The 12500-nt window shown below is 40.3% G+C and overlaps 2 protein-coding genes across 5 annotated transcripts in view; one reads left to right on the top strand and one right to left on the bottom strand.

Moving 5' to 3' along the window:
- The window catches only part of LOC137996514 (utrophin-like), a 39597-nt gene extending 38681 nt beyond the window's left edge, over positions 1 to 916 (top strand). For 3 of the 4 annotated variants that reach the window (XM_068841952.1, XM_068841951.1, XM_068841953.1), the window contains exon 17: positions 33 to 916. In XM_068841952.1, the coding sequence (XP_068698053.1) occupies positions 33 to 284 (252 nt within the window). In that variant the 3' untranslated portion in view covers positions 285 to 916. The remainder of the gene's footprint in view (positions 1 to 32) is intronic. The other variant, XM_068841954.1, reaches the window with a different exon arrangement.
- Positions 917 to 3152: 2236 nt separating this feature from the next.
- Positions 3153 to 12500, bottom strand: part of LOC137994411 (uncharacterized) — a 10027-nt gene continuing 679 nt past the window's right edge. Inside the window, exons 2-8 of the mRNA XM_068839983.1 lie at positions 12165 to 12284; positions 7566 to 7697; positions 7224 to 7346; positions 6871 to 6984; positions 5158 to 5325; positions 4433 to 4537; positions 3153 to 3418 (exon numbers count right to left, since the gene is read on the bottom strand). Coding sequence (XP_068696084.1) covers positions 3293 to 3418; positions 4433 to 4537; positions 5158 to 5325; positions 6871 to 6984; positions 7224 to 7346; positions 7566 to 7697; positions 12165 to 12284 — 888 coding nt within the window. The 3' untranslated portion in view covers positions 3153 to 3292. The remainder of the gene's footprint in view (positions 3419 to 4432; positions 4538 to 5157; positions 5326 to 6870; positions 6985 to 7223; positions 7347 to 7565; positions 7698 to 12164; positions 12285 to 12500) is intronic.

Genomic DNA, 12500 nt, shown 5'->3' with positions numbered 1-12500 from the left:
GACACAGTCGTTTGTTTCTTTTTGTTAACAAGATTCAACTGGAAGAAAAGCCCAAAATGCAGGTTAAAGTGGATCGAGGTAATCGGCTGGGGAGAGATGTTTGTGAAATTCTTGATGGGCCATCACAAAAAGCAGTCAAAGGGGAACTGCAAGAGTTTAATGACCGCTGGCAAGAAACAACTGCGGCGCTAGAGAGCTACAATGACAAGGGATATCCAGAGATTTCTGGAAATGATTGCTGCCTTATGAGAATCATAAAGCGAAAATTCAAAACCTTCTCGTAGTTAGAGTTTACCATTGATTTCGCAAGACCGCTAGAATGTAACGTTCAAATTGACGGTTTTTAGGGGAGTAATCTTGATGATAACCCGAACGCAGTTTTCACGTACCCTAACCTTATAAGTAACAACGCTTTTGATAGATCGTCAGGTAGAGGGTTTCAACCCCAAATGATTCAGTTAACCATGGAAATTTGCAATTACGTAGTGTGATATGGCCGCGTTCAATCATAGTTTGGCTTGTTCCACCGATCTTTGGAAGGTACTAATATCATAACATGGTCAAATTTTTTTCGTTTCTGGATAGAGGAAGGGAAAAAAGTAATTATGCTACCACCCGAAATCCCCTGAAAGGAGATAGCACTAAATAATTAATAATGGTGTGATAATATTACACAATAATTCATCGTCAGAGGTTACCGATAATGTTGTACACTCTTCACCGGACTGTAATTGCGAGGATGTTGTACACATATAAAGAGAGCGCAGTTTTATTTGTTGTTCTTAACGGAAATAGAGAAACCGGTTCCGTTTCATCAGTTTAAGAGTCAACGAACTACGTGAAAAAGTAAAGCTAACTCCCGACTAATTTCACTCCTTAGCGGGTGTCTTGGCAAGAAATAAATTTTAGACTCATTTGTCCGGTGTTGATTAATGTGTGGAATACGTTTAAGTGTAAAATTAAAATATTAAAACATTGTGGCAAAAGTTTGCGGCTCTGAGCAAAAGCTGGGTTGACTAAGATGTCCCCGAGGCAAATTTCCCTTTCGTAAACGGTCGTTGCCATTTCTCAGAACGGTCGCTGCCATTTGAAATGGTCGATGCCATTTATAACGGTCGACTACACTCTTCACTTCAAAGAAAATTAAAAGAAACAAACTAAGAAAAAATATTAACAAACATTAAGACAAAAAAGAAAAAAAAAAAACATTTATAAAAGAAAAACTGGAGGAAAAAAAGAGTCCGAAAATGTCAAGACTCGAACTCGGGTTCTTACGCCTCACCTCAAACAGAACCCTAAACCGAACCCTAACTCATATGACCAGCGAGACACAACTCCCAGTAACCTCAACCTTCTGAGTTCTTAGACCTAATGAGTGGAATTCAGAGCTAAAAAATGGCATCGACCGTTTCAAATGGCAACGACCGTTCTGAGAAATGGCAACGACCGTTTCAAATGGCAACGACCGTTTAAGAAAGGGAAATAAGCGCCCCCGAGTATCAAGTGTACCGCATAATGAATTTCACGTTTATTCCCGTCGAGTAGTGATTTCCACAACTAGAGTATTTCCTTTAAGGCAAATCACTTCTCTTGTCTGTTTCAGTCAAAGAAAGTCAGACATGCTACGTCCAGTTTCAAAAACGTTGAGACACCTCCCCCGTGGGAGGCGGAAGGGGTTGAGATCTCTTGGTAACCCGAATGGGATACAACTAGTTGTACCCGAACCGAACCAAACCTCTAAACTCAACATACCTGCCTTCATTGGCATTTTCCTATTTATGTATGAAGGCTGATTGAGGAATGCGCACCGGTGGCTCAGTTGGTTGAGCACGGGCTGTCACGCGGGAGGTCGAGAGTTCAACTCCGGCCGGACCAACACTCAGGGTCTTCAAATAACTGAGGAGAAAGTGCTGCCTTTGTAATTACATCTGCAAATGGTTAGACTCTCTAGTCTTCTCGGATAAGGACAATAAACCGTAGGCCCCATCTCACAACCCTTCAATGTTCGTAATCCTGTGGGACGTAAAAAAACCCACACACTTGTCGCAAAGAGTAGGGCATGTAGTTCCCGGTGTTGTGGTTTGTCTTCTGTGCTATATCATGGTTTGGTGGGTAAAAAGGGCGCACTTAATTTGGAGCCTCACTCTGTTGTGCGACCTCCACCACAGCCTGTTTCTCTGTTGTGGTGAAAGTGATTAAATAAATAAATAAATAATTTGACTGAAATGTTGAGAGAACATGGATCCTCCAAATTCTTTTCTTTTCCAGTTTTCGTTTCACTAAGAATCACATGGATCACTTATTAATTAAGAGAAAAAAGAAAATTAGAATGGCAGTAATTCAAACAAATGTTAATTGTGTGGTGCCTTTTGGCTGTAGCAGCTAGTGTATGGAGGAGACGATGACGGCATGGGAAATTTATATTATATATTATTATACAATGCTGATGCTATATCAATTTTGATTGGCTAAAAGCACCTCGCTAATTCTAGATGGCGCTGTGTCATCGCGTCACATCTACAGACACCGGCATTTATGCATGTAGGTATGACGCGTTTTTGCAGACAATGAAGTTTTGTTTACATCTCGATATCGGGAACATTTTTCATAAGACCGTACAACTTAACTTTAGAATTTTGTTCAAAAGTTTCAGTTCGATTCAGTTTTTCCTGAAACGTTTTCAGATGTTTTAGGCTTAAATCCTTTCTGTAAACCTTTTGAATTCCGCTTTACATGTAATTCACGGCTGTCATTAATAAAGATGTTTACACTGAAACGTGTCATTGGGTGGCTTACTTTGTTGTTGTTCTGTGAAATGTCTCAACGCTTCTACATTTATAATTGTATAATAAAACAATTATTGGATTCGGTTTTCGCATGATAGCGAAATTATCAAGGCCTCGGTTTGTGTTATCCGCCTCAGCCTTCGGCTTAGGCAGATAACACAAACCTCGGCCTTGATAATTCTCGCTATCATGCGAAAACCGAATCCAATAATGGCTTAATGTCATCCATAGAAACTACGCTCTGAGCACGTGCCAGTGAAAAATACACTAAGGCCAGAAGTGATACACCATGTTAAAATGCGAATTTAAATTTCCGTACATCCCTGTCGTTGCCCTGAATTTACAACGAATAAAGGAGACTTAGAAGACATTTTAGAGACGTTTCATCTCCTGATTTATTCAATATCAAATCAACAAACTACTTGCACAAACGTTGTTTTCGTCATAAACGGCATCATGATCAGTCCTATAAACTGAGGAAGTTTCTTTCGGGAGACAAGTCTTGACTAGATTGAGGCCTGTGATTCCTTGCCTTTCTTCAGACATATGGCAACTTTCTTCAAGCAGATAATCCGTTGTATGACGTTGCTAGCGCCGTTGACACACTCCTTTCCATCATTTATGCACTTTTTCTGCGAGCAACATACAAAACAAAAGAAGGATTGGTGATAGTGAACTGATGTGAACTCGAGATATGTCACGAGTATAGCCATCGCGAACCAAAGCCGGGTATTTATTTTCTGCAAGAAGATCCGAAGCGAATATCGTATCTGAGTTGAGAAACGAAATCTTTCATGATGAAGTTAACATGATAGTGTATCTAAATTGCATTATGATTATCATGTTGTTTGAAAGCAGAAAACCGATTACGTAACACTTCTATTATATCGAGATTTATGAAGCTATATGACGTGAATAGCCCTTCTTCCCTCATTATTTCTGAATTAATGAAATATTCATCTTATCATCTTGTGCTTTCGACAGCACCGGGCATGAGATAAGAATAAATAGATTAATAAATTAATGGATAAAAATAAAAAGATGAGTAAATAATTAAATGAAGTATAGGGAGGATAATTTCAATTTTGCGGATATGCCACATATCAAACCTTTGTATCATTTTCTTTTTATCTGCGACCATTCGAATTTGATTTGACTTATACAGTTCACCATACATTTACAAGGTGGGCTCCAAAATTCACAATCGCAACTTCTTTGTGCTAGCCTAAATAGAATACTGAGACATTTACGTTAAACCTTCCACGTAAACACGCTACATTAGATTATCTATGTGGCCATACCTACTAGAAGGTGTCCGTTCTGTAAACAAGGTAAGCTTGCATCACACAGAAAAAAAAAACCTTCGTTCACCGTATGAATAATGGGAGTCACATTAACCCAAAGGGGCGATGGCGCAGAAGTCTCCTTTTTCGGGAAAATTAGTCCTCTTTTAAAGCAACTGAAAAAGACTGCGGAATTAAAAGCCGTTTCTTACGTACACATAATTTAATGGGGAGCCATTAACAAAGTGCTTCGCTTTCCTTTCGGAGAACGGTCAATTTTCCTTTCGTATGACTCTACTCTTCTGAAGAAACAAACAAACAAACAGACATTTACGTTAATTAACCATTAATTTATGTACATACCATATATGGAGGGATCTGAGCAGCAGCACATGCTTTGAAATCTTGCAAGCACTCGTTTCTGTCTTTCCCTTCCAACAGACAATTTTTTAGGTCATCTTTGCATTGCTGTGAAAATGTTAAATAGTTCAACGGCTTTCAGATTTGTACAACTGATTCGCGAGTTGAGTACATTGAACTTCTCGTGAGGGTCATGAAAACATTGACCCACATTAGCATGGTTATGAAGCAAATTATTGTGGGTTTTATTAAGCTTCCTCAAGCCACAAAAAGGTAGGATGAAATATGTTTGCTATATATGGATAGAAAGACTACAACCACATCATACACATTCAATAACTTACAAGAACATTTCTAGGACAGTTTGCAAGTATATTATATTGTAGGATGGAAAAAGTGAAAAGTAAAGGAAAATATAGAAGGAAGTACTGGGTCAACTACGTAGTTCAAGTTACATTTCAGAAAAAGAAGCGCGACAGCCGCATTTCAAAGCTGACGTGAAGTCATAGAAAACTAAAAAATGAAGTGATTATTCAACCCATTTTTCCAACATGTAAGCCTTAGGAAGAAGCCGTTTGGGTTGCTCAAGAGAAGTTTGCGCGAAATAAATAAAACCTGACCTGGCTGTGAATGAATGTTATTGCATTTTTCAGTGGTGCTTTTACAACTGAGAGATCATGCGGGTGCTTCTTCTTAAAACAGGATAGTTATTGCCTGCGAATACTCACAGCAAGTGAGCCGTTCTCCATCTGACTGGCATCTTCGATTGCATCCAGAACGACTTCACTTGGTCCTTTGTTTTTCAGACATTTTGCAAAGGCAATATAGCATTTTGCCTTTGCAAGCAGTGTTGACTTACTGTCCACACATTTCTTGAGCTCATCTTTGCAAGCTCGCTATTAACGGAAACAAAAAAGACAACAATTTATAATTTCTTATGGGAATCGATTTCGCAGCCGCAAAGAAGACGTAATCGAGCCACCCAATGTTGCTTCATTACCAAAGTCATGTTGATTTCCAAGTAAAAACGATCGCTTTTAAGATCTATGATCGATCGTGGAAATCTCCTATTATCTAAGTAAGATTTCTACTTACTAGAATGCAGTGAAAGCGCGGGTTTAGTCAGAAGATAAAAGGATGTAACTTATCACTGAGACATATACATTGAATGATTTTTTCTTTGCTCTATGACGATAAATAGAGATTAATCCAAGGAAAATGTGCGGGTACGATTTTTATTCACGAGCGCAGCGAACGAGTGAGTTTTCTTATACGAAACAACAAGTTGTTTCGTATCACAGATGCGCTGGTCTTACATTTTGTTCGAATGTTTATGTTCCTCAACGCTCGATCAACGGCGCGTTGATGTATATTGCGGCACATGTGTAACAGACGTAATTTGCACCGACCCTTTGGGTTTATTTCCCTTTCCTTGCTTCTTTAGTTGTTTTTGTTTGGACTAACGAACCTCTCTGGTTTTCTCAAATACCAGGTCATTTGTTATGCTTGTGGAATAGCCCTTTTTCTTCAGTTGTCATTCCAAGCTAGCCACTAAACTTCGAAGGAAAGTCGGGTCGGGCATTAGCATTTTTTTTTAAAAATGGGCGAATTCCCTGGGGTGGGGACACATGAGCTGTGTAAATGCCCCGGGGTGGGGACGAAGAAAGCGGGCAAATGCCCCGCCCCCGGGATCGTCGCCTTCCAATAGGCGCCTGTATTCGCAGGCTACTTTGTCTGTCACGAATCAAGACATCTTAAATGATCTTTCATCGCATTTTACGCTCGCAAGATCTGTCTTGAAGGCCTCGTCTTTTCCGATAAACTCTTCCATGTTAATTCGAAAACACGTGTGTCAAATGCCCGGGGGTCGCCCCGGGGTAGGCTAATGCCCAGCCCCCGGGCCGCGATAAAATTTGCGAATGCCCCACCCCCGGGACTGACAACTTCAGCAAATGCCCCGCGGTTGCCCGGGGGCGGGGGGGGGGGGGGGTTGGGCACCGCTGGAATTGATTGATGCATTATTCATTCAGCTCAACCGCTGGAATAACTTCCATTTCGGCCTGTCTAGATCTACGACCTTCGTTTTCAAAAGTCGTTCAAGCAATCGTACAACTCGTTCATTTTTTTGAGCGGCATTTCTGTTTTCTTGTTCTTAAATAAATTCCCCAACTGAGCAAACAGAAGCAAACCTCCTTTCGGCCGTTTTTCAAAGCGCGCGGTTTTTGTGCAACGGCTGTTGGATGACGTTCCATTCGATACGATCATTCATCACTAGTGAAATTTCGTCGTTCGCGTTGCTGATTGGACGAACGATATTTCTTCAAAGTGAAATTTTGTGGTTCGTGTTCCTGGTTGGCTACATTTAGAATCAGTACGAATTTTATTCTCTATGGTTTTTGTCAATAAATCTCAGTACCTATGAAATAAAGACCAGTACTCACCATGAACGGAGGTACGGTAGGAATTAGCGGCGCCATGCATGCCTTGTATTCATCGAAACACTCCTTTTTGGGCTTGCCAGTCTTGAAGCAGTTGTACATGTCTACTTTGCATTGCTAAAGTACAAAATTTTGAAATAATTAACCACCAAGAAATTGAAACGAAAAAATCACAAAAAAAACATTTAAAAAGGAAATCAAACAAACAAAAAACAGCAAGAAAAAACACAAAAATTGATTTTCAAAACCTCCCTATAATTTTGGTAATCCTTTTTGGTATTCCTTTAAATAGTTAAAGTTGTCCTGTAAAGAGCTGTAAGTGGATATAGATGTATTCCAAGAATTTCAGTACTTACCACAAATGGTGGCAACTTTGATGGCATCAGCTGTCTCATGCAATCTTTGTATTCATCCATACAATTCTTCATGCTGGCATTGTCAGCCTCGATGAGGCATTTATACAGGTCGATTTTGCATTGCTGAGGTACAAAAAGTTGATATTTTTAATTCTACCGAGAATAATACCATGAACAAACAAACAAACAAACAAACAAACTAACTAACTAACTAACTAACTAACTAACTAACTAACAAAATAGCAACAGCAATATTAACGTGAGTACAAAATGATGACCAAAGACAATCTCCCCTTTTTAGGTTGACTTAGCGAAGGAGTTCAAGAGAACGTATGCACTCACCAGAAATTGTGGTGGTTTGGAAGGCAATAACTCTGCCATACACGCCTTGTATTCCCTTAAGCACTCCATTTTGGTTTTGTTGCTATCCAGGATGCATTTATACAAAGATTTTTTGCATTGAACAAAGTTTTCCTGAAATGCAAAAATGTCAGATCTTTAATTTTTACAAAGGAGGAATGGAAACAATGATTAAGGGGGTCCTTCTTAACTGCAAGCCTGTTACTAAGAACGAAATTCTCCCACCGAATTGTCAGCGGTGTTCTCCCGATACAAGTGCCGCCCGCCATCTAGTACCCAGAGTCCTCGGGCTTTTTGGTCAGCGGGTGAGCGCTCGGAGAGACTCTGGGATAATGGACTCCATTTTCCCAATCTCGATCCCAGAGCTCTTCTTTTGACTGAGGGAGAGAAGAGCTCTGGGGAACCCTGAAACAAAGTGTCTTCTCATTTGTTTTCGTGAAGAACAATCAAAAGCGTCTCTAATTGCATCCATTCATGTTAGCACGAGGAGTGAGCAGGCGTCGTAAGATTCAAATAGCCAAATTTTGGCTATAAGAACCCTACGGCGCATGTTCTCCTACATGGAGTTTCCCAGAGCCTTGGGTCGATCCGAGGCTCTGGTGACGAGAATACCATTTTCCCAGAAAACGTGGGTTTCGATCTTATTGCGCATGCTTGAGTTCAACGGAAACAGAAAGGAGAAAACAGTAAACAATAGAAATGGCGGGTTGAAAGTGTTCGAGAAATAAGCATTTACCCTTACACACCATAAAAGAAACTGGAGAAATGATCATTGGCTTGCTGTGAGAGAGAGTGAAGATGAAACTTCTGACGTTTTCAGTGCTTCAGCGTGCATTCCATCATGCAGAATCCTATCGTGCAAGCAATACGATCGACAATTTTTTGTGGAAACGACACCAATGTTTCCTGTAAGTTTGAATGACTTCGACAAGACCTTCTTCCTCGGTTTTCTCCCCAAAGTGACTGATGAAATGTTGGGTGTTTTCCATTTACCAAGAAATTACGGGAATTCCGGTTGGGATGTAAATGAAACACACGTTTTTGGTTCGTTTCACTGGAAAATTTCCGGAATAAACGGAACTTCTGAAAAGGTAGTCCTGTTTTCCCGTTAGAAACTTTCCGATGGATATGTGTGTTCCATTTACAACTTTTGAAAGGTCTTACCACTTCCAGGCTATTCACGGCCACATTTTTAAAATTTTGGCGCGTAAAATCGCAATCAGTGGGCGGCGAATGGACCTGATTTAAATGAAACACGTTTTTCACCCGATGGAAATTTCCACCGAAATTTCCGGAAATTTTTTGCAAATGGAAAACGCCCGTTTTCCCACGGTACTTTTGCAATAGCAACAGTAATCAGTTTTTAGCAGCGTGGGAAAATTCCCGTGCGGTATTAGACATAATTCAAACCCCTTCGTTTTTGTGATTTATATATATTTCTGAGGTTGAAAAAACAAACAGCACTGAAAGTAGTTTTACATTTTGAATCTCCCTCCAAATTCTGGAGTAAAAGATGTGTATTACGGGATTTGTGCAACTTGTTCGTTTTCTTGTTTGGGACATTATGTCCTTTTGAAATTGAAACGCTAAGCCGAGGTGAAGTTTGAAGGTGCTAACAGCTATGTTTGTCATTAAGAACACTTTCCTTTTTGGCTTAACTACAGAATTCAGGACGACATCTTGAGACTCTGCTGACGAGCCGGCTTGTTTGGCTCGCTTGCCATCAACTGCCCAACCAAACGAGCCGTTACTCGAATGTGGCCCTGTATAGCGATACTTCTTGTTTACAAACATTGACGTCACATTTCTTTTGATAGTCAAATTTGCCAACCACGGAAAAAAGAAGTCATTGTTTTGGTTGGCATATCAATAACAATGAGTGAGGTCAGGACAAACAGGGTGTAGACAAAACGTGGGGTAGGCCATGGCCTAGGCCACGGTTTAGGCCATAGCCGGTAGTGTCTACGATATTAAACAAATTTCGTTTGAAGCTTTGAAATACTGAAAGATTTTACGTTTCCATCGCTTGGGCCATCCATAGTGTCATTACATCTCATGGTCTGGGCATAATTGTTAATTCTCACACGCTTTTGAAATGGAAAACTGATTTTGCCGAATTCCTTGCTATTTCGCTGCAGCGATAATTCTGGAAAGTTTGGTTGGAGTACTTTCTCTTTCCTGGAATCTACTTAATCAAATGCACAAAATATCGTGGGAACACTGAGCAGTGATTGGTTGTAGCTTATTTGCATATTTTTTGGCAGATACTGCACACTTCTACCGGGTTGCATTTGAACGCTTGGTTTCAAAATGTTATATGCAAGACATTTGTGACATCTGGGTTTAGACTTACTAAATTATTTCATACTTGTTAAAACAGGAATATGTATTATTTTACATACCCCACCTTCCGGGTTAGCCTGTTCCAGGCTCTCAGATAGTCGAGAAAACGAAAATAACGCCCCCACTCACTTTTCACACTCAATCCTTTTCGTTTTCTCGACTATCTGAGAGCCTGAAACAGGCTACTTCCGGGTTTCAAAAAGAAACTGGAACCTAGTCCACAACGACCGCTGGTTTTCCTTACTGTCACGCAATACTCGGATGTTTGCCCAAAGTTGAGTTTATCCGGCATTCTGCTCCTCGATTCCTTGTTCTATCAGTAGGTTAATACTGATCAAACCGTGGCCGACAAAACAGCAGAAGAAAGTCGTTGGTGAGACAGTCCTAACGTTGAATGATTTGCAGCAATGGTCTGCGTTTTTTTAAAATTTGACCACCGGTAGGCCATAGAGTAGGCCATAAGTTTTGTCTACACCCCGACAAACATCGCTATTTTGTAATCGCTCTAATTTCTACGCAAGGCATGCAAGGTACGCAAGGCACGCAGACTGAAGTATTTTTTGGAAAATTCGAGCGATATAGCTACAGCAAAAGAAATTATTGCTTTCTGCGACAGCATAAAGCAGCAGTAAGCGGCCTGGTTCCCAACTGTAGGGCATGCGTAGTTAGTGCCAGCCCTCATCCGAGTAAAGGCGCGTGTTTTGAAAGAAAAAGGCCTATTATTCAGAGAAAAACGGTCGCAACGCTACTATTTTCAAACGATGTGAAAGCAAACGATGTTAAAGAAAAAAAATCGTGTCCTAGTGGGGGAATAATAATGAGCTTGCCCTCCAGCATGGCGGATTTTGTACCATGTGATCGTTTGTTGCAAAAGGTCTAATGCTAGAAATCTGTGATCACAACCCTTGAAAATTTATCTTCGATAAATTGCAAAATTTACGCTAATGAAGTTCCACGGCTGATGATGTGATTTTTTTTTTCATTCAACATGTCGTTCAGCGTTATTTTAAGGGTTTTTTTCCTGTTGTGGTCACGTGATTTCATCAATTATGGTCAACGTCCATTAACTGATAGTGCTTACCAATAACCCGAGGGATCAAAAACTTTTGTTTTTGCGCATCGAAATGAGGTACAAAATCTATTGTCTATGGTCAATATGGCCGCCGAAGGTAAGGCCCAGAAGTTTACATAGCAACACCACCGTTGTTAAGAAGGACCCCCCCCCCCCCACCCCTAAAGGCAACGCTTTCTTATCGTGTCTCATTCAAGTTAACGATGTGTGGTATATACTCGTAGCAAACTGTTGGAGGCAGATTTCAAAACATTAATAATTCATGAGTACGTGAAACACTCCACATTATAATTAACAATTATATTACGAGGGTGCGTTGGATATGAAGTGATAGATAACCAACGAGGCGCGTATGCTCCAGGATCAACAACTCTCATGTTGATTTCATTCTGATCCAGAACGGCTTTTGTTGGCCATTTTTTTCTCAGAGCTGCAAAAATGTTTTCAGCTCGCTTTATTGCTGACGCTTTCCTTGACCATATGAGGTACAGCAGGTATATGAACTGATATCCTGTGTCCGGCGAGCCAATGAAAATGCTGGAAAACCGATATCCATAGTTCAGTTTTCAATAATTCTCTAGTAAAGAAACTATATAAGGCATAACTAATAAGGCATAAATTGCGTTCATATGAAAGAAATCATATATTGAACTCCAGATATGATATCAAGCGAAGCTATGATCCTCTCATTAGTTGATTCAATCATCACGGGAGCACGTGATTAGGATCCACAAATGACCAGCTCCTAACGTTAGTGGCTTCATAGCTCAGTTGGTTAGACCGTCGCACCGGTATCGAGAGGTCAAGGTTCAAACCCCGTTGAGGTCCTTAATTTTTCAGGCTTCTTTATAGCTACGCAATTGCTAAAATTGCGTTCATAACTGCGAGGATCAGAGCTTCACTTGATGATAAGGCACAGGTTGTTTTTTTTGTATGCTAATGTTCTCCTCTCACTGACAATGTGAACCTTTTTTCGGACTCCAGAGGGGCACGCTTTTTGTGGAATGTTTTTGAAGCCGTTTTATAAACTCGCATGTCGTGTTTAAAGGATATAAAACCACTCATCTTCGCCGCATGGTTAAAACCAGATAAAACACTCCTGCCCGTTTGTCAAATAGTAACTTTACAGTTTTGTGGTCGGCGGGAAAAAAAAATCGATTACTCACGAGAATTGGTGGCAACTTTGTTGGTGACAACTGTTCCATGCAGTTTAGGTATTTTTTCAAACACTCGTTCTTGCTGACATTGCCTGCCTGGATGCATTTATAAATGTCGATATTGCATTGCTGAAAAACACGAAAAAGAGGTGGCCAATAATCAGCAATGACAAGATTTTCTTTGTTCACTTGGATTTTTTGTTACTATTTACTGATCATCTACTGCCATTGCATATTCAGTGGGATGCTTCATCGCTGAGCTACAAGAAGACTCAGTCTTCAATTTCTTTATAGGGAAAAAGAATCATCATCTCATCCATCATCATTTCTATCTGTTGCTTCTGT

This window comes from Montipora foliosa, chromosome 3 (genome assembly GCF_036669935.1).
Source record: "Montipora foliosa isolate CH-2021 chromosome 3, ASM3666993v2, whole genome shotgun sequence".
NCBI classification, from domain to species: Eukaryota; Metazoa; Cnidaria; class Anthozoa; order Scleractinia; family Acroporidae; genus Montipora; species Montipora foliosa.
Note: the sequence above shows the minus strand (reverse complement) of the source record. Positions and strands in the feature narration are given on the sequence as shown.